This window comes from Hyperoodon ampullatus (genome assembly GCF_949752795.1).
Source record: "Hyperoodon ampullatus genome assembly, chromosome: 15".
NCBI lineage: Eukaryota > Metazoa > Chordata > Mammalia > Artiodactyla > Ziphiidae > Hyperoodon > Hyperoodon ampullatus.
The window spans coordinates 37,032,358-37,058,307 of NC_136928.1; the positions used below are offsets into that span (position 1 = coordinate 37,032,358).

At 38.3% G+C, this 25,950-nt stretch overlaps 2 protein-coding genes across 2 annotated transcripts in view; one reads left to right on the plus strand and one right to left on the minus strand.

Annotated features, from left to right (window-relative positions):
* COMMD1 (copper metabolism domain containing 1) overlaps window positions 1–11,250 on the minus strand; it is a gene marked incomplete at its 5' end in the record, with an annotated part of 180,849 nt that extends 169,599 nt beyond the window's left edge. Inside the window, one exon of the mRNA XM_079720436.1 lies at window positions 11,131–11,250. The remainder of the gene's footprint in view (window positions 1–11,130) is intronic.
* CCT4 (chaperonin containing TCP1 subunit 4) lies at window positions 11,205–25,666 on the plus strand (the record flags this gene model as incomplete). Its single annotated transcript, XM_079720437.1, has 14 exons — window positions 11,205–11,331; window positions 15,707–15,759; window positions 16,236–16,325; window positions 17,505–17,613; window positions 18,261–18,403; window positions 19,679–19,800; window positions 20,148–20,280; window positions 21,291–21,430; window positions 22,459–22,555; window positions 22,638–22,748; window positions 22,841–22,971; window positions 23,110–23,344; window positions 25,105–25,218; window positions 25,455–25,666. 14 exons carry the CDS (start codon window positions 11,205–11,207, stop codon window positions 25,467–25,469), a joined length of 1,620 nt encoding a protein of 539 aa, XP_079576563.1. The 3' UTR covers window positions 25,470–25,666.
* Between the last annotated feature and the right edge of the window lie 284 nt (window positions 25,667–25,950).

Below are 25,950 nucleotides of genomic sequence, written 5' to 3' on the forward strand. Positions count from 1 at the left end.
CTGATACATGCTGCAACATGGATGAGCCTTAAAAACATGCTAAGTGAAAGAAGACTAACATAAAGGGCCAGACATTGTATGATCCCATTGATATGAAATGTGCAGAACAGTCAAATCTATAGACACAGAAAGTAGATTAATGGTTGCCAGCAACTAGAGGAGTGGGGAATGGAGAATGACTGTTAATGGGTTTCTTTTAGGGATGATGAAAGTGTTCTAGAATTAGATAGTGGCTATGATTGTATAACTTTGTGAATATACTAAATCCACTGAATTGTACACTTTAAAAGAAAATGAACTTCACAGTATGTGAATTATATCTCAGTTTAAAAATCAATATAATGATCTAACTGTAATTTAGGATAAAAATAAAAGGAAAGAAAGTTATAATATATGCATTTCAATGTATAAATGTTACATTTCAGGCTCAGACAATAATAAACAGGTAGGTTTTTCACCTATACGAATGTCCCCTGCATGGCAAGATGTCTTGTATCCTTGGTGCCTGTCCAGCCCTGGCCATTCCTCCCCCTCCATTATTGTGAAAACTGAAATACCCCTTTCGAAGTAGTGCCACGCTGCTGAGAATCACTGATCTAGACTACTTTAACTAATATTTATCCAGCATTTGCCTGAAGTCAGGAAGTATTCTTTATACTAGAAAAGATATGATATTTCTTTCCCTAAAGGAATTAATTTTCTAAAAAGCAAATTCAGAGATGCTTTCAGAATGCCAAGAAAAACAAACCTAGAGATAAACTATACATCCTGTTAAGTGTGCCTGCAGGTGTTACAGAGAATGGTCCATGTAAGGGAAAAAGTAATATAAGGGTGGTGAGTGGATAGAAAGCATTATTAAGTACATGACTTCCAAATTACCCACCAGAAAGGCTGTACCCATTTATTTCCATGAAACCTTACTAACACTGACTGGTATTATTCTTTAGAATCTTTGCTATTTGATACATGAGAAATACTATCTTATTGTTTTAATATGTATTTCTTAAATTTTGAGAGTGATTTTTAAAATTTATATAATTGACAATATAACATTATGTTAGTTTCAAGTGTACAGCATAATGATTCCATATTTGTATATATTGCAAAATGATCGCTACAATAAGTCTAGTTAACATCCATCACCACACAGCTACATTTTTTTTTCCATGTGGTGACAGCTTTTAAGATTAACTCTCTTAGCAACTTTCAGGAATTCCCTGGCAGTCCAGCGGTTAGGACTCCTCGCTTTCACTGCGAGGGCCTTGGGGAACTAAGATCCCACAAGCCACACATCTTGGCCAAAAAAAAAAAAGACAATACACTATTATTAACTATAATTAACATGCTGTACATTACATTCCCCAGGACTTATTTATTTTAAAAATGGAAGTTTGTACCTTTTGAACTGTTAAAAAAACAAAATTCAACTTTGTAAATTGTAAAGGTTTTATTGGCTTTATTCAACAATTCATGAATAGGGAAGCATTCAATCTCAGCTAGAAAGGTGGTCCAAGGAGCTGTACAAAATGAAAGACTTTTATAGGCAGAAGGGAGTGAGAATAAGCAAGTTGTACCTCAAAACAAAAAAGCAGGTTGGTTATTACAAGGTCACCTTCCTTTAGGGGACGTCAGGGATCTATCAGGCAGATTACCTAACTAGTGCTGATTAGGCGGTTCCTGATTGGCTGGTTTAAGATTCCATTTCTGGGAAAGGTGAAACTGTAATTCTCAGTTTGGTGATGTGGGACTGGTTTAGCATAAGTGACTCCATTTGGGGCCTGCTGTCTTGTTTTAAACAACCACCTTTACGTGAGGACTTTTTTATATATAGTTATTGACTGCTTGTATTTCTTCCCATTTCCTTGTCCACCTTCTACAGAGGTTTGTCACTTCAGTGATTTCTAACAGCTCTTTACACATTAGTAATACTAATGTTTGTCACTTACATTGCAATATGTTCCTTAGGTTTATATAGTTGAATCTATCAACCCGCCTAAAAAAAGTCTGGAAAGTTATTTACCAACATGGTTATGAAGTATATCTCTGAGCAGATGGCTTTTATTTGCTTCTTTCTGCTTACCTGATTTTTCTAAATGCCTACAGTGTACATATAATATTGTTGTAATAAAAAGTTATTTAATGAAAAGATAAAGTGCCCATCAGGAGTTGCCTGGTGGCCTAGTGGTTAGGATTCCGGGCTTTCACTGACATGGCCCGGGTTCAATCCCTGGTGGGGGAACTGAGTGAGATCCCATAAGCCGCACGGCGCAGCCAATAAAAATAAATAAATAAACTGCCCATCAACAGACAATTGGTTTAAGAAGATGTGGTATATATACGTACATATATATACAAATATATATGTATACAGACACACATATTGGAATATTACTGGAATAATGGAATATTACTCAGCCATAAAAAATGAAATATTGCCATTTACAGCAACACGGATGGACCTAGAGAATATCATACTAAGTAAAGTAAGCCAGACAGAGAAAGACAAATATCATATGGTATTGTTTATATGTGAATCTAAAATATATATATATATACAAATGAACTTACATACAAAACATGTATCTGCTTAAAACCTTTCAGTCACTCTTCAAGGACCAGATATAAAAATCAGCATTACATGTAAACTTTCCATCTCTATGACTGAGGCCCTGTCTATCTTTCCAGGTTTATTATCCTAGGATCCTGGTTCCACAGACATAGAAAACAAACTTATGGTTACCAAAGAGGAAAGGAAGGGAGAGATAAATTAGGAATATGGGATTAACAGGTACAAACTACTATACATAAAATAGATAAGCAACAAGGATTTACTGTATAGCACAGGGAACCATATTCAATATCTCATAATAACCTATAATGGAAAATAATCTGGAAAAAAATATATATATATATCTGAATCACTTTGTTATATACCTGAAACTAACACAATACTGTAAATCAACTATATTTCAGTTTTAAAAAAAGACGTGTGTCCTAAAATCAGAATTCTTTTAATGAAAAGCTTTAAAGAACATGTGTTCTACATTACTGAGAAAAGCCACACACCTTACATAGTGTTTCATAACCATTTTGATAAAATTAGATGCTTTCAGAATCTTATAGAAACCTCAGATATTTTCTCCCCAAAATGCAAATACACACCAAATGTAGTCTACAGTATCTAGGGGTTAATTTACCCCTCTGAAGTTTCTGGAAGCCTGCTAGTTTTCCACTGGTTCTAAGAACTCTCTCTTAGTACTCCCAGTTCTAATTAATCCTTACAATAAATAGATTGCTCTTTTATTAGAAGCAGGGGGAAATTCTGCATATCACTATCATTATTCAACTTTTATTCCAATGTATGTTATACCTGGACATATCACTTGTTAAAAATAAGAAAGGAGGCCCAAAATGGAGTCACTTAATGCTAAGCTCCACATCACCAAACTGAGACTTAATTACCAACTCAGAATCTCCTAATCAACACTAGTTAGGTAAACTGATAGATCCCTGCCATCCGCTAAACGAAGGTGACCTTGTAATAACCAACCTTCTTTTTTGTCTAGTGTAACTTCCATGTTCCCACTCCCTTCTGTCTATAAAAGTCTTTCATTTTGTACAGCTCCTTGGAGCTACTTTCTACTTGCTAGATTGGATGTTGCCTGATTCATGAATCACTGAATAAAGCCAGTAAAATCTTTAAAATTTACTCAGTTGAATTTTGTTTTTTAACACAGGGCCTGCCTGAGCCTACAAGTTCCAAAACACCAAGGTGACCAATAAAAGAAAATCATCCCTGTGCCACCAGGGGCTGCTATTGCCAATGTGACTGTTCAAGGCTGGTAACAGCCGCATTTTTAGAATGCGTTTCAAACAAAAGGATCAAAGCACAAGCTTTATTTTATTAAATTTCAAAACACAACCTGTTTCGCAGATGATAAACCTGGACGCAGGCCTATTAAAAGAATTGCCTAATTGCTGTGAGACAACAGCAAGGAAAATACCTTGAGCCCTGGCTCAAAGGAAATTATAAGCATCTAACTAGCCGCCCTTCTGCTAAACAGGTTTCCTTTTCATTGTGGTCAGATAGGTTCCCATTCTAAGTCTCATCAAGCAACTAGTCGTTTCCCCTATTAAACTGCTCCTATTATGGCTTACAGGCTGTTTGGTCTCAGGCCAGCAATACATGTTTTTATAAGATTTTCCAGCTCTGCAAAATGTTAAAATTTAAAATGTGAACTGAAGTAATGTGGAAAGACAGTGGCCCCTAAGTTTTGCAATAAACTCCCCTTGCTCCCTGTCTCTCCTCTGCCTTTTCCAGTTCTACTTTAATCTCCATTCACTCTCCACTCAATAGATATTGGTTGAGAGCTTTGTGCCAATCATTCTGCTAGGCTCCAGGGGATACAGAATGAATAAGACACTCTGCTCTAAAATCTTACATTCTGGTAAAGGAAAATAATATGTAAATGAAGGGTAGCAGAATATGCCACCCCGAAATATACCACTTTGGCATAAGGATTCTTTTGAGCTGAAGGCAACTGAGAATAAGCAGATACAAGGAAAGCTCACAGCCCTTCTCCGATTCACCTAAAAGCAGGACATACATTTTCAAAGGTGTCCCTCCTTCCCTGTCCACCAGAAAGTACAAAAACCAATCCCAGAAGACAACTTTAGACCCTTATCAATGGAGAATGCACCGACTTAAATCTGCGATAACTTACTCTTGTTTACCATGCTTTTCCCTGTCATCTCTCCATAAATGAGCTCCTGGACATGGTCCTTTCCTTTGTCTTTGGCTGAAGATGGTATATAAACAGGAGTTCTAAGCCACTCCTTTGAGTTACTCATTTTTCCCTGGGTATGTCACATGTATACATGAGGTATACACGTTAATAAACCTCTGTTTTTCTCATTAATCTGTCTTTTGATACAGGGGTCCCAGCCAGAACACAAAAGTGGGAGGGAAAATTATTTTTGCCTCCTCTGTATCAATAAATTATTAAAATGCAATGAACTAAGGGTTGTTACTACTTAGTACCTAGAAGTAGCTATCAGAATTGGTGGAGAAAGAAAGAAAATAATTATTAACTCAGTTTGAATCAGTCAAAGAAAGGCTTAATGTGAATAGCCAGGTATGTTGCAGGTGAAATAGCATGTCCCTATATATGCAAGCACAAAACACAGTGGTGTATTGAGGTACACTAGGAACCCCATAGTGTAATGGTAGGATTCAGGACACACTACCCCAAAATATGGCACCTTGGCATATTGAATATTTGAAGGAACTTGAGAAACGACAGGTGCAAGAAGGATTCTCTGACTTCCCCCTTCTCCCCTGAAACAGGTCATAAGACCCTCATGTGAGAGGTACCCTCCCTATACCCAGAGCACTCTTATCTCCAAAGACAGAGGGAAGAACAGGCTTTACTAAGTTTTCCCAGTTGACTACCCTTAGCGCATATCCTTTTGTCCCATCACATTTTCCCACAACTTTCCACTCTTCATCAAATCACAGCAACACTCAGTTTTAACCACTTCTTCAAGTCTTAATTTCCTTATCAAGGCTCTCCTGCCACATAAAACTTACATTAAATAAATCTGTATGCTTTTCTCTTGTTATCTATCTTTTGTTACAGAGCCTCAGCCAAGCACCTAGAAGGGTAGAAAGAAAAAGATATAGCTTCCTCCCCTACAGTAGCAAAGTGGAACCAGGATCCTAGGATAATAAACCTGGAAAGATAGACAGGGCCTCAGTCATAGAGATGGAAAGTTTACATGTAATGCTGATTTTTATATCTGGTCCTTGAAGAGTGACTGAAAGGTTTTAAGCAGAAGAGTAATAACAAGATCAGATTTGAGCTTTTAAGATTCCTTTGTGGTAGTGATGTGGCAATGAACTGAAGGAGCAAGGGAGGCCAAAAGCTAGACTATCACAGTAATCAAATTGATGATGATGTGGGTCTGATCTAAGGGAGCTGCACTCAGAATGGAGAATATGAGAGGTAAAAGGTAAAGGAGGTAAAATTAGCAGAGTTTGGATGAGGGAAGAGGGAAAGGAATGACTCCCAGGTTTCTGGTTTAGGTGACAGAGTAGGTGATGGTTCAGAGCATACGGGGGCTCATTTATCTGCTACCTCTCTGTGTATCTTGTGTGTTATTTTATCCTTTAATGAGCTGTGTTAATCAAGATAACTATCACAGCAAGCATTTGGAATGAAACTGCCACAGAACAAAACTCTCATTCTGCATTTTAAAGTATTTTAATTCAAATTCAGACTCAAAGATTTAAATGGGATTGAATATAGAAAGATGGAAAATACATGGAGAAATCTAGTCTTGTTTTCTTTTTGAATAGCCAAACATTTTTTAAAAACATTTTCTCATGGAAAATTTCAAACACATAAAAAGTATAAACAATAGTATAATGAGCTCCCATGTCCCCATCACCATCTTCAATGAATACCAACACACTGCCTATCTTGTTTCCTTTCTACTCCCATCCACTTCACCCTTCTCTTTTATTTGGAAAATCCCAGATATCATAGCAGTTTATCTGTAAATATTTCAGTATGCTTCTCTTAAAAGATAAAGGCTCTTTAAAAAAACCATAATACATTTTTCCATATTCTACATTTAAAAAATACTTTCTTAATAATCAATCATTGAATATCAATCAGTATTCAAATTTCTGATTGTCTTACAAACTTCATATTTTTTAACTGTTTGTCTGAATATTTAAGTAGTTGATTAGCCAGCCAAATGCAATTACCTATAGGTTCCCCTTCCAACTTCATTGTTTTTTGTTTTCATTTTCTTGCAATTCGTTTGTAGGTCATTTGTCCTACTGAGTTTCCCATGATTTAGATTTTATTGATTATACCCTCCTGGTATCATTTTTTAAAAATATATTCTTGTATCCTTGTATGTCCTACAAATCTGTAAATTTGTAGTTAGATCTAGGAACTTGATTAGACTCAGGTTCAGCTTGTTTCATGTTCCATCAGAGGTATCTAGTGTCTGCTGCCTCTCTTTTTGTGTTGTGTCCCTCCACACCCTAGACCTCCAAAATAACAGTCATCTATTTTGTCCACAAATTTGCAACTTCTATGGCTCTGGATAGTACTACCATAATTAAATACTAGTTCATTTCTGTTTTTAGATAGAATATCTGGTTACTTGTTTACTTATAATAGATCACAAAACTTCTAAGTTTTCCAGCACCCCCCTTGGGCTTTTCCTTCTCCCATTTTCAGATAGTAATCTTATAATTGGGAGGGTTAGAAAGTGATAAAAATGTGAACTAGAAACCTTTCAGAGAAAATTAGAAAAATCAAAATGTATTTAAGGAAAACAGGCCCCTGCTTCATGTTAACATATTGCAAGCCAAACTTTAAAAAAGAATGATGCAAACAATATGGTTTAGGAAAACAGAGCTTAATGGTGGTCTCAACAACATAAACTGATTCGGAAGGGAAGAAATATGGATAATAAAAATAACAATTAAAAAATTGTCTTTAAGATGGAGTGAAAACCTAAGAGAGAAAAGTTAAACACATTCCTGCCTCCTTTTCCAATCCAAAATGGTCCCTGGCTCGGTCTTATTATTGAGGGCTTAGCACATGGTTCAACATCCATCCTAGAGAGGAGAACCCTCAATTGGATGGTTGGCCAAATATTATTGTTTTATAAAAATTATTTTACAAATCATTAGAGAACTTCTATAAGGCTACTGTTATTGCCAACATTCCCACATCTGTCTTAACTCTGCTTGGATCTGATACAATAGGAATTTTTCCAACATGTCTATCCTTCACTAGCAACAGTGCTTTGTATCTATAAAGTATCCTACAAAAGTTGTATGTTTTAATACTTATTGAAATCCCATTCTAATGGAGAATTAGTGTACATCAATACTTTTAAGCAATCAAATGTTCAGCATTTATTATTGCTTAATCCTAGGAAGAAAAATAATTCCAATATCAGTTGTCACAGAAAAAGAAAAATATGTATTTATAACTTGAAACCTCTCAGATAATTAAAGCAATTGTCATACCTATGGAGACTGCCCCCAAAAGCCAATAATGGCATATTCCAAATTCTGCTTTGTCCTTTCTGACACGTCTACTCCTCACACTGATAAAACTAGTAGTTTAATAAGCCTTTAGAAGCCATCTAATTCAACCCTCCTATTTTATAGGTGAGGAAAATGAGACCCAGAGAACTTAAATGACTCGCCCAAGATTACATAGCTAATAAGTAGCAGAAGTGGAACTCAAGCCAGAACTTTGAGCCCCCAAATTAATGCTATTTCCATCATCATCACACTTGTTTCCATCATACTACACCAGTTGTTTTAACAAATAATCATAGCATGTTTGTGGGCTTCATAGAAGTAATCTGCTCCTTTAAAGAGAAATCAGCACTAGACTTATGGATCGCAGAGCACCTAAGAAGCTTCATCTTCTACGGCCAGTAACCTGACTGAGTGTAAAAGCTCCTAAGGATCACAGGATTAAGTACTATGAACAATTGTCCTTGAACTTATCCCAGGCATCCATCATTTTATGGATGCTAAGTAACTATTTGTGAATGAATATCGAAAGAACCTCACCTGCATTCTTTTCATATTAAAATATAGAAGTAAAAAAAGCCCAGCAGTTTAGCTCATGACCTCTGAAGTCGTTGCTCTATTGGAATACTTCTTCCATTTATTTACAAGTTTACCTTGGGCTTCAGTTCTCCCTGTGCTTCGTTCCCTTACCTCCTACCAAAAAAGACAGACACCTACTTCATAGGATTGTTGAGAGTATTAAATGAAATGAAACGTGTAAAGGGTTTAGCACTGCAACTAGCACATAACTGAACTAAATGATTGTTATGAAAATGTTCACGCTCCCTAAGAGTCATTGGCTATGTTATGCAGGAGAAAATACTGTAAAACTAAGGCACTGTACTAACTGGACAGGCAGTCCTGATTTGGTAGGCAATCACAGGTCCAAAACTTTTAAGATTCTCTGGTATTTAGCCAGTGTATATTTAAATTTCTAACTACCACCTAGTATCAATCAATATTCAACAACCAACTCCAACATCTAAATCAAAGAAAAGCAGTCACAAGGAAACAAAAGCAAAAATAAACAAATGGGACCTAATTAAACTTAAAAGCTTTTTTGCACAGCAAAGGAAACCATTGACAAAATGAAAAGACGATCTATTGAATGGAAGAAAATATTTGCAAATGATATAATATGACCAATATGGGGTTAATATACAAAATTATAGTACCAAAAAAAAGGAACCCAATTAAAAAATGGGCGGAAGACCTGAATAGACGACATTCTTCTTGTGAAAAGATGCGCAACATCGCAAATCATCAGAGAAATGCAAATCAAAACCACAATGAGGTATCACCTCACACCTGTCAGAATGGCTAGCATCAAAAAGAACACAAATATTGGCAGTCATGTTGGTGGGAATGTAAATTGGTGCAGCCACTGTGGAAGACTGCATTGAGGTTTCTCAAAAGACTAAAAATAGAACTACCACATGACTCAGCAATTCCATTTCTCCGCATGTATCTGAAGAAAATGAAAACACTAATTCCAAAAGATACATGCACCGCAATGCTCATAGCAGCAATATTTCATTAGTCAAGATATCGGGCGGAATTCCCTGGTGGCACAGTGCTTAAGAATCCGCCTGCCAATGCAGGGAACACGGGTTCGAGCCCTCGTCCGGGAAGATCCCACAAGCCGCGAAGCCGGTGCGCCACAACTACTGAGTCTGCGCTCTAGAGCCCATGAGCCACAACTACGGAAGCCCGGAAGCCCGCGCAGCTAGAGCCCGTGCTCCGCAACAAGAGAAGCCACCGCAGTGGAAGCCGGCGCACCGCAACGAAGAGTAGCCCCAGCTCCCGCAACTGGAGAAAGCCCGCGTGCAGCAACGAAGACCCAACATAGCCAAAAATAAATAAATAAATGTTCTTTTTTAAAAATTTAAAATATATATATATATGGAAGCAACGTAAGTGTCCATCAACAGATGAATGGATTAAGAAGATGTGGTATAGACACACAATGGAATGCTACCCAGCCATAGGAAGAATGAAATTCTGCCATCTGCAACAACATGCATGGACCTAGAGGATATTATGGTAAGTGAAATGAGTCAGAGAAAGACAAATACTATATGTTATCACTTATATGTGGAATCTAAAAACTAAAACAAATGAATGAATATAACAAGAAAAACAGACTCACAGATACATAATTTAAAAAAACTAGTGTTTACCAGTGGAGACAGGGAAGGGGGGGAGAGGCAAAACAGGGATAGGGGATTAAGAGGTAGAAGCTAGGACGTATAAAATAAATAAGCTACAGGGATATATGTATTATACAGCCCAGGAAATATAGTCAATATTTTATAACCTTTTTTTTTTTTGTCTGCGCCACACGGCTTGCAGGTTCTCAGTTCCCAGAATAGGGATGTAACCCGTGCCCCCTCAAGTGGAAGCACTGAGTCCTAACCACTGGAACACCAGGGAATTCCCTATAATAACTTTAAACGGAGTATAATCCATGAAAAATTTTAATCACTGAGTTGTACACCTGAGACTAATACAATGTTGTAAATCAACTATACCTCAATTAAAACAAGAAAGGGGGAAAAAGAAGTCACCCCTGCCAACCTCTCTTCCAACTCGCTTTCAAAATATATAAAACTGAATAAAATACACGTCTACCGCCAGTAAAAACTGACTCAGCCCTGCCCCACCCACACAGGAGTAACTCCCGGCGGCTACAACACCTAGCGGACAGGTGCAGCTTGAGTTAACAGAAGGGACCTCAGGGCCAAGGAGATGTGATGTCCCAACACCAGCCTTTACAATCGCAGGCGGTCCTTTCTGCCTCCCAGGAGCCCGCCCACCGCCCACTAGGCCGCAGGCCAACAGCTCCCAACAGCTCCCAACAGCCCCAAGATCCGCGGCGCGACCCCCGCACCCGGCATGCAGCGGGCAGCCTTTACGTCACGGCGGCGCCGGGCCTCCAGGGAGGCCCCTTTCCCCGCCTCCTCCTCCCGGCGCCTGCGTCGCTCTCTGGAAGCTTCGAGAAGGCGGTGGGTGTTTACCTTTAGTCCCGGGCCAGCCGGAATCCGCGTCCATCTGTCCTTCCAGAGCTCACGCAGACCCGTCCAAGCCTGCCATGCCGGAGAACGTAGCCCCCCGGAGCGGGCCGCCCGCCGGGGCTGCCGGCGGCCGCGGGAAGAGCGCCTATCAGGACCGCGATAAGCCGGCCCAGATCCGCTTCAGCAACATCTCCGCGGCCAAAGGTATCGCTGCCCGGCCTAAGCCGTGGCCCTCCGGGCTTAGCTGTGCATGCTCACTCCCAGTCTTGGATGGGCATGATTCGTTTTCTGTTCCTTCAGATGATCCCCTGTGGGCTTCCCGTAGAATAAGCTCAGTGCAGGGATCCTCCTGTCCTCTGCCCATGATTTCCGACTCCGAGTATGGAGGCCTTTGGACTTGCCCCATTCTGCGTCTTAGATGCCCATAATTTTTCATGCCGGGCCGTGCTGCATTCATTCATCCTATTTAAGAAAGGGGCCGGGCTTCCCTGGTGGCGCAGTGGTTGAGAGTCCGCCTGCCGATGTAGGGGACACGGGTTCGTGCCCCGGTCCGAGAAGATCCCACATGCCGCGGAGCGGCTGGGCCCGTAAGCCATGGCCGCTGAGCCTGCGCGTCCGGAGCCTGTGCTCCGCAACGGGAGAGACCGCGACAGTGAGAGGCCCGCGTACAGGGGAAAAAAAAAAGGGCCGAGGCCCGCATGCAGCGGTCCACTGGTAGAATGTTTGAACAGGACTTTTTAGTTTTCTTGTTCTTACTTAAAAGCTTCTTTCGGTACAGCTATTGAAACGAATTCGGGTAAACTCTCTGCGCCTTAGATTGGGGCGGGGCCCATTGTACTGGGATGTGGGGAACCAACCGACCCATCTTGTTTGAGAATAATTATGAGGCTGCATTGTGCTTTGATGTCCTCTCTGCACGTGCAACGAGCAACTGGAGAACAGTTTGGCCTTTGGTGGAATTTAAGAAGTCCTGGGTTTCATTCAGTTACCTTACTTCTTGGCTTTGTGACCTTTAACCAAGGTTTCCTTACTTATAAAATCGGGGAGGGAAAGTTGCCCTTTTTTAAAAAAAAAAAAAGGGAGTTGTGAGGATTAAGATAAGCCGGGTTGAGATGGAAGAGTCTGGAAGGAAAAGTGAGAACAAATGCTTAGAGATCTTGCCGTTATGTGTATTGGCTACAGTGAGTATTTCATTCGGGTTAGAGCATAAGGTGCATGAAGAAATGAGAGGTGAGATCGGAAAGGTAAAGTCGGTCCGAATCTGGAAGGGCCTGGTGTCTTGGAAAGGGTTTAAAACAACTCGCGCAGCTACAGATTGTTCTTCAGTGTAGTGAGATAGTACCTAATTTGGAGGGTTGCTGTGAGGATTAAGTGAGAAAGCATATGAAGAGCCAGATGTATATAAAGTACAGCCTTACAAATATTTGAGGTTATTTGTCTAGGTGACTGAGGGTGTGATGCTGCTGCTGAAAGAAACAGGTGCACTGAAGGGAGGATGGTGGAAGAAGAAAGAATAAGTTCTCGTTTGAGCCTAAATGAGTTGAGGAGGTCAGAGTGACCAGATGGGTAAATTTAGGAGTCATTTGGAAGTTCAAGAGAGAATATTTACCTGGAAATAAAAGTTGGTGGATAGTTATCTAGGGAGCATAGTTGAAGCTTAGATTTATTACATTAGAAGCAAGATGTTAGATCAATTCTGGGGCTGTTGGAGGGGGGTGGGCAAGAATGCTATATAATATGGTAGATTTTCAACAAACAAGGAGGATACAAGATGGGACGTTTACTTTGGTAGCTTTTGAAACATCAGGGCACAGAGAATTAAAACTGGACAAGGGAGGTATGCATATAGGAAGAAAAGGCCATCTATTTACCTAATAACATGACCCTTACATCTTAAATGAGGAGAGCTCCTGGAACAAAGGGCCACTCGTAGTCTGTCCAAGTCAGGCAAAACCCTACAAACTGGTTGAGAAAAGCTTTTGCCGGATGCATCTTTAGTGTACTTCATAGAGCCAGTTTTTTATTTTGCTAATAACCAAAAAGTATATTAAGTACCATTGGTTGATGATATCAAAACCACACACACAAAAGTAGTAGTGGTCGTTTAGTACTATTCAGCACGAGTCATTTAACATATAATTGTGTACTACACAGTATGTTAAACTTCAAACACTTTGAGAGAGGTGATCAGTCTAGAATTTTTTATTTTTTGCACAATGTGTCTTTCTAGAGTCTTCACATAGATGAATGTAAGGGCGCATTCTTTTTTTTTTTTTTTTTTTTTTTTTTGTGGTATGCGGGCCTCTCACTGTTGTGGCCTCTCCCGTTGCGGAGCACAGGCTCCGGATGCGCAGGCTCAGCAGCCATGGCTCACGGGCCCAGCCGCTCCGCGGCATATGGGATCCTCCCAGACCGGGGCACGAACCCGTATCCCCTGCATCGGCAGGCGGACTCTCAACCACTGCGCCACCAGGGAGGCCCTGTAAGGGCGCATTCTTAAAATGAATTGGTCTGCTTGTAGAATTGTGGCCATGTGGGTCCACTAAAGTCACCTGAAAGGGTAAGGATGGCTGAATAATTAGGAAATGCAGCCCCAAATTATGAAATAATTAAGTAGAATATAATTCTTAAACTATACCAAATATTTTCTCTTACCCTCTTTAAGATTATGTATTTTTTTTAATTATTACTATTATTTTTTGTTTTGGATGCATTGGGTCTTCGTTGCTGTGCGCAGGCTTTTCTGGCTTTTCTCTAGTTGCAGCGAGCCAGGGCTACTCTTCATTGCGTTGCGCAGGCTTCTCATTGCGGTGGCTTGTCTTTGTTGCAGAGCACGGGCTCTAGGTGCGCGGGCTTCAGTAGTTGCGGTGAGCAGGCTCTAGGGTGTGCGGGCTTCAGTAGTTGTGGCGCACGGGCTTAGTTGCTCCATGGCATGTGGGATCTTCCTGGACCAGGGATTGAACCCATTTCCCCTGCGTTGGCAGCTGGATTCTTTACTACTGCACCACCAAGGAAGTCCAGGTTATGTATTATTTACACAATGAAGGGGAAGCATTATGCTAGTTGTGGAGTACACAAAAATAGGGCACTATTTTAGCCCTTTGTATATGGGGTGAAATGGTATATGAGAAAGGGGAAGGCGGACTTCCCTGGTGGCGCAGTGGTTAAGAATCCATCTGCCAGCGCAGGGGACACGGGTTCAATCCCTGGTCCGGGAAGATCCCACATGCTGCGGAGCAACTAAACCTGTGCGCCACAGCTACTGAGCCCACTCACCTAGAGCCCATGCTCTGCAACAAAGAGAAGCCACCACAACAAGAAGCCCGCACACCACAGCAAAGTGTGGCCCTCGCTCGCCACAACTAGAGATAGCCCACGTGCAGCGATGAAAACCCAAAGTAGCCAAAAATAAATAAAATTAAATCTTTTTTTAAAAAAAAAAAGGTGGGGAGATTTAATCGTTTGTCCTGGACCTGTCGCAGTAAAGGGGATCAAGTACATCAATTACAATTTCTCTTAGAAAATAATAAGTGGATCAATAAAATAGAAACATGCTCATGGACAAGTAATAAGAAGAATGGAGTGGTAGACTATATGTCCAGAGATGGTTCATAACATAGTAATGATGACTAAAGACTATGATTTTAGGGACTTCCCTGATGGTCCAGTGGTTAAGATTCCATGCTCCCACTGCAGGGAGCACAGGTTCGATCCCTGCTCAGAGAACTAAGATCCTGCATGCCACACAGCGTGGCCAAAATTTTTAAAATAAAAATTTTTTTAAATACTGTGATTTTAGGGCTTCCCTGGTGGCGCAGTGGTTGAGAGTCTGCCTGCCGATGCAGGGGACACAGGTTCGTGCCCCGGTCCGGGAAGATCCCACATGCCACGGAGCGGCTGGGCCCGTGAGCCATGGCCGCTGAGCCTGCGCGTCTGGAGCCTGTGCTCCGCAACGGGAGAGGCCACAACAGTGAGAGGCCCGCGTACCCCCCCCCAAAAAAAATACTATGATTTTAGATTTGGTTTTTTAGTTAAGGTTTTGTTTTTTTGTGGGGTTTTTGTTTGATTTGGTTTGGGGTTCAAAGAGGGTTTTTGTTACTGTTTTTTAAACTGTGGTCCATCCATATACCAGCTTCACATTAGTAAACAAAAATCTTTGCCCTCAGAAATTACACTATAATTTAGAGAGACAGAGTAAACAAATAAGCAAATTATATAGTTGTCCTATTATTGTGGCTTGTTTTAAGGAATGGAGAGAATAATATAGTCCTCATTCAGAGCGCATAAGTAGGTTATACCATTTTGATACTTAAAGGAAGATTAGGTGAACCCTCAAAATTTATTTTACCACATGCAGAGTACAAGTGCTATATATAGTGATATTAACAACAAAAAGTGAAGTGTCGTACAATTAAAGGAGTAAAATAATTACTGTTTCCAGTAGATTATTATTAGACATTGAATTTTCTTTAGTGAACATGGTGAATTGTCCACCATATTCTAATAAGTCGAAAATGATTATTTGAGGGTAGAAATGCTCTTTAAAGAGTCTTGATTTCTTTTTTTCTTCTGTTTACAGCCGTTGCTGATGCTATTAGAACAAGCCTTGGACCGAAAGGAATGGATAAAATGGTAAGAGGCTCAATCATTCATTACTTACTGAGTGCTGCTGTTCATACTGCAAGCGCTCTATAGAGGGTTAAGATGTGCTGTTTAAAAAGTAAAGTGTTAGAAAGGCTTTGAGAGTTCAGAAAGGGATAGATTACTTTGGGATGAATGGGACCTAACTATAATTCATATTTTGTTTATGATAATGATTCTTTATAATATCATTTCCATCCCTTTTTTGGTGTCTCAGTTACTTCACTTTTAAGTAGGAAAAAACCCAGCTATTTCATTTGCAAAGCTGGACTATTACTGCATATTCTTAAATCATTATACCAATGTAAGGGAAAACAATTTGAAATTAAACAATATGCAAACGTAAGTTAACTTCTGTACAAGAAGTGTTAAAATTAGTAGAGCTTTTAGGGTTTCACATTAATACTGGATGAAGAAAACAAAATTTTTGAAATATAACTTTCTTTTTAAAAAACCAAACTTTGTAGATTCAAGATGGAAAAGGTGATGTGACCATTACAAATGATGGTGCCACCATTCTGAAACAAATGCAGGTGTTACATCCAGCAGCCAGAATGGTAAGTATAATTTTTAGGTGAGGGTTTTGTGGGGGGTTTTTAAGTGTATTGTTTGATATTTGGTAAACAGTTAAATTTTTTTTATTTGATCACATGATATTGCTTAAAACATGGTGAAAATATTTCCTTTTTTATGCTAAACATGCATATCTTTAGGATACGTTGTATGTCTAGCATGTTCTCCATTGCAAGTTGTAATAAAACATGAATCTTGTCTTTGTTCACAGCAATGTGCCACACATGAGGAAGGAAGAGAGAAAAACATGAAATTGTACAAATTATTAGTTCAATGGGTGTTAACTGAAAGAGAGCAAAATAATTTTAATTGTTTGCAAAATAAATCTTGTGTTTAAACTTGCACTGACATTTATTTTTAAAAACAGTTTCTAATTCAACTACAGATCATAATGGTGATTGCAGTGTCAAGTGAGAAGTCACCATATCAGCAAAAACAAATTCCTTAGAAGTTCCTATCTGTTAAAAAGTCTCTTTTAATTAGTTAAAGATGACTGAAAATGAATCAGATTATGCTTCATGCAGGGTCAGTTTAGATAAACTTGGCCAGGGATTTCAAACTGACAATATTCTCTCATCTGAATGCTGCATTTCATAGCTTCTGAGTCTACAGGGTACCCATAGTTCTCTTAAGTACTGGGAAGAAGAAATTTACAACCCTTAGTCTGAACTGGAAATCATAATATAGCTTGTTAGAAAGTATGTAAGTAGAATTTTGCATGCCACAACTATATAGGTCATCATTTTTATTTTATTTTTTTATTTTTTTATTTTTTTTTTGCGGTACGCGGGCCTCTCACTGTTGGGGCCTCTCCTGTTGCGGAGCACAGGCTCCAGACGCGCAGGCTCAGCAGCCATGGCTCACGGGCCCAGCCGCTGCGCGGCATGTGGGATCTTCCCGGACCGGGGCACGAACCCATGTCCCCTGCGTTGGCAGGTGGACTCTAAACCACTGCGCCACCAGGGAAGCCCCAAGGTCGTCATTTTTAAATGAGACCAAGGTGGACAGCGAATCAGAAGTCAAGTATATTGAATCTTACAGTGTTGATAATAATCAAATTCTATATGTGAACCTCGTGGTGAAGGTCATTGATGTTATATTTGAATTAGATGTTACTGGGTTCTCATTCTCATTGAGCAACTTGACTTGTTCTGTTCACTTAGCTGGTGGAGCTATCTAAGGCTCAGGATATAGAAGCGGGAGATGGCACGACATCAGTGGTCATTATTGCTGGCTCTCTCTTAGATTCCTGTACCAAGCTTCTTCAGAAAGGTGGGTAGGACATAGGACGTGCTTTATTACTGAATAAAGGCAAAAAAATATTAAGTAATATGAGATTTACAATTTAATTTGGAGCAGAATTTTCTAAGCAGGAATTTTTAGATTAAATTTTGCTATATTTACCACATGAATTAGAAATTTTTTTCTTTTTGCTCTGGGTTTGGTTTGGGGGGGTTGTTTGTTCTCGTTTTATTTGTTTTGGCTAGGTTTCCTTTTGAATGGAACTTGTTAAAATTTTCCTTTTCAAATATGACTGGTTGGTGGTGTACTAAACTTAAGATATAGATGAGAACTGTGATTTAGGAGAGAAAGTATGGGTTCCTGCTTTGGTAAATGGTGCCTAAATGTCATAGTGACTCCCCAGTCACTTATTCTAATTATTATGTAGATTGTAGAGTTTTGAAAAGTGAAAAATTGGTTTTAGTCTTAAATATCATAGTATGTAATTGATTTATTCCAAATTAAATGGAAATAAATTATTAGACATATTAGTGGTTAAGGTTATTCAAACCATTACTATTTAAGATTAATTTAAAATTTGACTACTTTGAAATTTTAATGAACAGAGAAATTTTAAGTCATATCAAATATGAAGTTTATTTGTTACAATTAAATAACTAACCTTTCACAAATGGCAGGGATTCATCCCACCATCATTTCTGAGTCATTCCAGAAGGCTTTGGAAAAGGGTATTGAAATCTTGACTGACATGTCTCGACCTGTGGAACTGAGTGACAGAGAAACTTTGTTAAATAGTGCAGCCACTTCACTGAACTCAAAGGTGAGACAAGCACTATGGGATCATTGTAAAATTACAGTTTACGGTTCATTAAGAAGCACAACTGCGATTTTTATTTTTATTTATTTTGCGTTGGGTTGTCATTGCTGTGTGCGGGCTTTCTCTAGTTGCGGTGAGCAGGGTCTACTCTTCGTTGCAGTGCGCGGGCTTCTCATTACAGTGGCTTCTCTTGTTGAGGAGCGCGGGCTCTAGGCACGTAGGCTTCAATAATTGCAGCACGTGGGCTCAGTTAACCACTGCGCCACCAGGGAAGTCCCTACACTGATTTTTGATGCTGTACAGTTCATAAATGTTAACTCTAAGAGTGACTAGGTAGCTAATTTGTGTAACTGAATTAGTTCAAGTAAAATTTACTCCTTCAAGGCTTTCAGGTAAGTTGTAGTATCCTCATTTTACAGATGGGAAAAGAGGTCTAGTGAAGTTATATAACTTACCCAAGACCCACTAATAAGAGGTAGAGCTGTGATTTGAACCCAAGGTAGGGCTGCCCGTCATGGTCCATCTCTTACTAATATCTATGCTGCTTTTCTTATCAAACTTAAAGAAGTGATGTTAGTTTAAATTTCTTGGGAACTCATGTCACCTGTTTTCTGTTGTGTGTCACACCCCCACCCCGTTCTTTTTCCTTTTCATCAGCGTTATTTGTATATTAAGTGGAAAGCTAGATAGTATTAGTGATATTAAGTAATATTATTGATAAATGTCCCCAGAACTAATATAGATAGAATATCATAGTGGTTACAAGCATTGGTCATAGAACCTAGACTGCTTGGGTTTAATGCTGGCTCCACTTAATTAAGCTGTTTCAGATTTTTCGTCTGAAGGTTGAATGAATATATGAATGTACAGTGTTAAAACCACTGCCTGACATATAATATGTGCTCAATAATGTTAACCATTAGCTATTTTTGTCAGCCCCTCAGTAATAGGGGTGCACATATATAACATCTGATCATAAATTCATTTTAGATAGGAAACCTCTGCATAAAATTAATTTGTTCTTTTGGATTTCCTGTAGAATTACTAGTAATCTAGTCCTGACTACTATATTAATAAAAGAGGAACACAGGCATATGTTTTTATATGGTGACTGACAAACCTGAGTGGAAAAGACAGTTTATATGGAATGTTTTCTCATATGCTCTCCACCCCAGCCAAATAAATGATTGAGATTACTTCTTGAATATCTTTATCATTAAAAAACTAGGACATTTTGTGTTACAACACTGACTTTATTTTCTTTTTTAATAATTCTAGGTTGTCTCTCAATATTCAAGTCTCCTTTCTCCAATGACTGTAAATGCAGTGATGAAAGTGATTGACCCAGCCACAGCTACTAGTGTAGATCTTAGAGATGTTAAAATAGTTAAGAAACTTGGGTAAGCATCTCTAATTATAACTTTAATAAAAATTAATTTTGAAAGTAAACATAAGCTCTTGCCAAAAATAAATAAGTTAAATGAAAAGTACATAGGTGAAAGTCACATACATTTGTTGTTTTGTTTTCATGACAACTTGTGTTGATGTGGGAATTTCAAGAATTTGTTTATATTCCCTAATGATGGCAGGGCAGTGGTGTGACCGGAGAGGTTCAGGAATGGGGCACTAATGTGAGTGAGGCTGAAGCACATTTTATCAGACTGATGATTTTTAATCTGTTAGCAATCTATTAAACTTGCAGATTTCTGCCCCTCCTTCATAACTATTTCATTTTCTTTTTTCTTAGTGGGACAATTGATGACTGTGAGTTGGTGGAAGGTCTGGTTCTTACTCAAAAGGTGGCAAATTCTGGTATAACCAGGGTTGAAAAGGCCAAGATTGGGCTTATTCAGTTCTGCTTATCTGCTCCCAAAACAGATGTAAGTAAAACCAAATGAAATGATTCCTTAGGTGTTTGACTTTCTAATAATGACACTTTTCTTTTTATAAAAATAGAAAGTGCTGATACTAGTGATAAAAAGCAAGGATCTAAAAATAATTAGTAAAATTTAGATAAAAGTAGAAAATGTTGGATGCCACACATGATAAATCTATAATCTCAGTTGGCTATTTACTGAAATTGAGCGTTCACTTCACAAATGAAGACAAATAATGATAGCGATGTCTATGAAACAATAAAAATAGGTTATGTGAAAGTGATAGTATAAATGGACTTTGCAGATTCTTTCTAGCTTTCTGAGAACAGAAACCTTCACCCATCCTTCCCTAGCAGGCAGATCTTTTGTCTTTATGTTTGCACAATGGAACTTTAAAACCAGTTTATTACCCATACTCCGAAAAACATGATTTTTTTATTATTCCCATATCTATCAGTCATAAGTACCATCCCCTGAAGGAGTGGTTGATCTTTGTCATCTCATTCAGGTTTGCTCTCATTTTACATTGTGTTGGCATACAAGTTTCCTGTTGAGTCGTTTGTTTCCCAGATTTTAACCCACATAAAAACGTTGTTTTGTAGGTCTTTGTATAACAATATTTGTCCTTCATAGTTCCTTTCAGCATACCAGTTTTTTTTTAACAATCCCTAGAGTAAAAAGGTTGCAACTGAAATTATTGATATTTCAGTAATACGTAAATTCATATGAAAAGAACTGACATGCACGAAATAGGATAATCATTCTTATGTTTTATAATCACCAAAAATGTACTTGTAAAAAATAAGACAGCAGTTTGTATAGATGAAAATAAAAAACCTGAGTTAAGTTTTGTGTATATTCCTTTTTCTAAATTTTTTCTGTGCATGTCTATATAATTTCTTGTATGATTTTGGTTGAATTTATACTATATATAATATTTTCATTAAAAGTCTCATTTTTTTGCTTAAGGACTCTTAAAATGCAAATTATTAATACATCCTTTTTCTGAACAGATGGACAATCAAATAGTAGTTTCTGACTACGTCCAGATGGACCGAGTGCTTCGAGAGGAGAGAGCCTATATTCTAAATTTAGTGAAGCAAATTAAGAAAACAGGATGTAATGTTCTTCTCATACAGAAGTCTATTCTAAGGTGTGAGGCTGTTTATTTTGTTCACCTCTTAATGATAATTGATTTTGGATCCCTTCTAGCAATTTTTTAAGAAACACTTGAGGTGGGTAAACCACTAGAAATCTGGAATGAATCTGCATTTTAGGGTATTGTTGTATTCTGGTAAATGATCTAAAGTGAGTTCTCTTCCTGTTATGATCATTTAAATGTGGGATATGTTATCCTTCTAGACCAATATCCTCACTATCAAGTAAAAAGCTAACTTTAGTCTAAAATTAATTAGCTAGCTAAAATTTTAGAGGCATTTATTTAAAGGTCCATGTAATAGCTTGCCTTGAAATTAGAAGTTCATTTGGGGGGAATGCTGGATAGTCCATGGATTGGAAGAATTCTCCAAAGTTTGAACTGATCCCTTTTTTGTTTGTTTTCAGTGTTTTCTTTTAATAGGTAGACACATTCTCATGTACTATATTAATATGTTATGCCAGAAAGTATTATGGATGCTCTTGATATAGAAACCTTGATGAAGAGTTGGAATACCTGGTTCTAAATACAAGTTATGTAATAGCTAGTAACCTCGAATAAACTGCTCTCAAAGCTCAGTGTGCTTATTTGTAAAACAAGGATAGTAATATCTGCCCTTCAGTATCAAGGGTTGTCAGGAGGATCATTCCAGGTAATTTGTGTAAAAGTGTATAAATTTGTGGAGTCTTGAATTACATCATACTTAATTTATAAATTCATAAAGCATCGATTGTTAATTATCAGAATTATACTTATTTAGTATTAAGAAAAACTTTGACATAATTTTTATTGTGTGTTTTACAAATCGTGTCGTTGGGGTACGTTTTAAATATTCATTAGAAATCTTATTTAAGAATTTTGAGGTCATAAACTTGGTAAGCTGTTTAAAGCATCTTCCTTCACAAATAATTTGTTAAATCATTGGCCATTTAAACAACAGTAAAATTACTAAAACTGTAAAAGAGTTGAACAGCAAAGTTTTTTTCTAACCTAGTATTGACATAATCACTGATTTTGTATTTTAGAGATGCTCTTAGTGATCTTGCGTTACATTTCCTGAACAAAATGAAGATTATGGTGGTTAAGGATATTGAAAGAGAAGACATTGAATTCATTTGTAAGGTAAACTATTCTTAGTATCTGTGTGTGTGAAAATGTTCACTGTTCACACTTCTCAATTTGTGGATATCACTATCTTTCTCAGACTATTGGAACCAAACCAGTTGCTCATGTTGACCAGTTCACTGCTGACATGCTGGGATCGGCTGAGTTAGCTGAGGAGGTCAGCTTAAATGGTTCTGGCAAACTGATCAAGGTAACAATATTAAAATTAAGCTTCTATTTGCCTGGTTTTATTTTATTTGTTTTAATCCTTCAAATACCTAATTAGGAGTTTGTTTACTAAAGATTACAGGCTGTGCAAGCCCTGGAAAAACAGTTACAATCGTTGTTCGTGGTTCTAACAAATTGGTGATGGAAGAAGCTGAGCGTTCCATTCATGATGCCTTATGTGTTATTCGCTGTTTAGTGAAGAAGAGGTAACATTAAATTACTATGTAACATTTTGAACATAAAAACTTGTATATTTTTATTAAGGTATAAATACTAAGTTATTATTATTAAAAAATAGCTTTCTGTTGGATAAAATAAGCTAAAAATATATTTGTGAATTTCAGGGCTCTTATTGCAGGAGGTGGTGCTCCAGAAATAGAGTTGGCCCTGCGGTTAACTGAATACTCACGAACATTGAGTGGTATGGAATCCTACTGCGTTCGTGCTTTTGCAGATGCTATGGAGGTCATTCCATCTACGCTAGCTGAAAATGCTGGCCTGAATCCCATTTCTACAGTAACAGAACTAAGAAACAGGCATGCCCAAGGAGAAAAAACTACAGGCATTAATGTCCGAAAGGTAATAATTTAATCTTTAGTTACTGCAGATAATGTTGATTATTATAAAATACTAAAAGCTTCATAATTGTTGAATGAAAGGCTTTGTAATTAAAAATAGAGTTAACCTTGGATTTAAGTATAAGACCTGCAGGTTAATTAATGTATGCCATCTAGTGAGAATGAAGATGATGCCTTAAGTGAGAAGTATTGTTCATTAAGTCTGCCATTTAATGGTTGTACAACTTTTAGCGGGTTACTTAGTCTGTGCTTCAGTTATCTTGGTTGTAAAAACAGGGACTATTAACAGTTCCCTCATAGGCCTGTGAGGATTAAATGGATTACTAATTAGAAAGTTCTTACAAAGATGCCTGGTGTGTAGTCAACCATTGCTGCTGTTGTGAGCACCACCCTAGTGTAGTTGTATAGGGTAAACACATAGAACAATAATAATTTCCCCTTTTGAATTAATGTTTTATGTCTCCTTTTATTGAGAAGACAAATAATATGTAATGGGAAAAAATTGACAATCCAAGATGATATTTTTTGAATGGTTACAGAACTCAAAGGAGGGCACTACCTGGTTAGGGAAAGTTTCATGAAGCTGCAGCCTTGGTTGGTAGGGAATGAAAAAGCTTCAGATGGGGAAGCAGTGGTTTACAGGTAAGAGGGACCAAGAAGTTACTCATTTTGTCTAGAGCAGAGGTTATATGGTGGTCATACAGTGGACTTTAAGATTGGAAAGATCAGATAAAAGCTAGAATGAGGAGTCCTTTGAGTTGTTGAGACAGGCATGGGTGTTTGTGTTTTTTTGTGTTTTAATTCCAGTAGTTGGGAGCCACTAAAGTTTTTTTAACCAAGAGGCTAAGGTGCTGAAAAGAGTATTTTAAGGAGGGAAGAATGGAGATAGGTTCACTTGTTAGGACTATCACCAGTAATCCTAGGATAAAGGTGACTAGGATAGTGGCAGTAGGAATCTAAAAGTGGCAAGTGAGAATGCTGTAAAGGCAGAGTAGAGCAGACATGACCAAATTCAGAATTGGGAATCAGATGATTTAAAATCTTGTAACTTTTTTTTTAATTGAAGTATAGTTGATTTATAATATTATGTTAGTTTCAGGTATACAGTAAACAAATCTTACAATTTTTAATAACTATGATCATCTACATAATTTTTGCCAGGATACTCTTTATTTTTTAATAAATTTATTATTTATTTATTTATTTTTGGCTGTGTTGGGTCTTCATTGCTGCACGTGGGCTTTCTCTAGTTGTGGCGAGTGAAGGCTATTCTTTGTTGCAGTGCACGGGCTCATTGCGGTGGCTTCTCATTGTGGAGCATGGGCTCTAGGTGCGCGGGCCTCAGCAGTTGCAGCACGTGGGCTCAGTAGTTGTGGCTCGCGGGCTCTAGAGCGCCGGCTCAGTAGTTGTAGTGCACGAGCTGGCATGTGGGATCTTTCTGGACCAGGGGTTGAACCCATGTCCCCTGCAATGGCAGGCAGATTCTTAACCACTGCACCACCAGGGAAGGCCCTTTGCCAGGGTATTTTTAACTAAAAGATGCTTACAAGGAGTTGTTTTGGAGTTAGGCTTGGAATTCAGTTTTTCCAAATTTTAGTTGAAATACAAGCTACAGTGTAGAGAAGAGCTTAGTAGAGAGTATCTTACTCTTGACTAGACTAAGGGAAAACTAAGTTTGAGAGGCCTTGAGGTTTACTGGTAACTGTATTTGGTGCTATGGATCAGTTAAAAACACTAAAAGCAACTTGTACTGGTTTGCAGGGTGGTATTTCCAACATACTGGAGGAACTGGTTGTCCAGCCTCTGTTGGTTTCAGTCAGTGCACTGACTCTAGCAACTGAAACTGTCCGGAGCATTCTGAAAATTGATGATGTGGTACGTATATACAGGTCGTGAATTTCCCTACAAGGTCAAAAAGGCATATTTTTGAAGAGTTGGGGTGGGGGGCAGTAAATGTTGTTAGTTTGCTAGTCATCAGGGTGAAAACAGTTCATACTTCTAGTCTTTTTTTACCTATAAAAATAGGGAGATTTGGATAACCACCTTAAACATCTTCCATTCTTAAAGTTCTGTCCTTACAGGTTTTGAAATCAAAGTTTTTCTCTTTTCAGGTAAACAGTCGGTAACATGGATAACCCTGGCTGACTGGCACCATCATGGCCACTATTAGTGCAGTTGGAGTGGAAGAGCACCTTGGCATTCCTTGTTGTTTGGAAGATTGTTTCCTTTATGAATTTGTGGGCCTGGTCTTCCAGCTGGCATTTGCTTCAAATTGTATTGACACAGTTTGATGAAAACATTAAAAATATGGTTTCAAAGGGCAGATTAATTGATTGTGCTCCTGCATTACCCCCACTGCCCTGCCTTCACAACCTCTGTTACCTCTGATCCTCTTGAGAAATCTGTATAGGAAGGGAAGGAAGAGTTCACACTTAACCTGTTAACTTCCTTATGGGCTTAATCCTGGGTACTTTTAAGTTTTCTGTTAGTTTTTTAACAGAAGTATTGAGAAGGAAAAATGGCCCAATATGCTCATCACCCTGATAAATCCCTGCTTACAATAATATATATGCTGTTTGAAAAGTTAACAATACAGAAAAAAAGTGA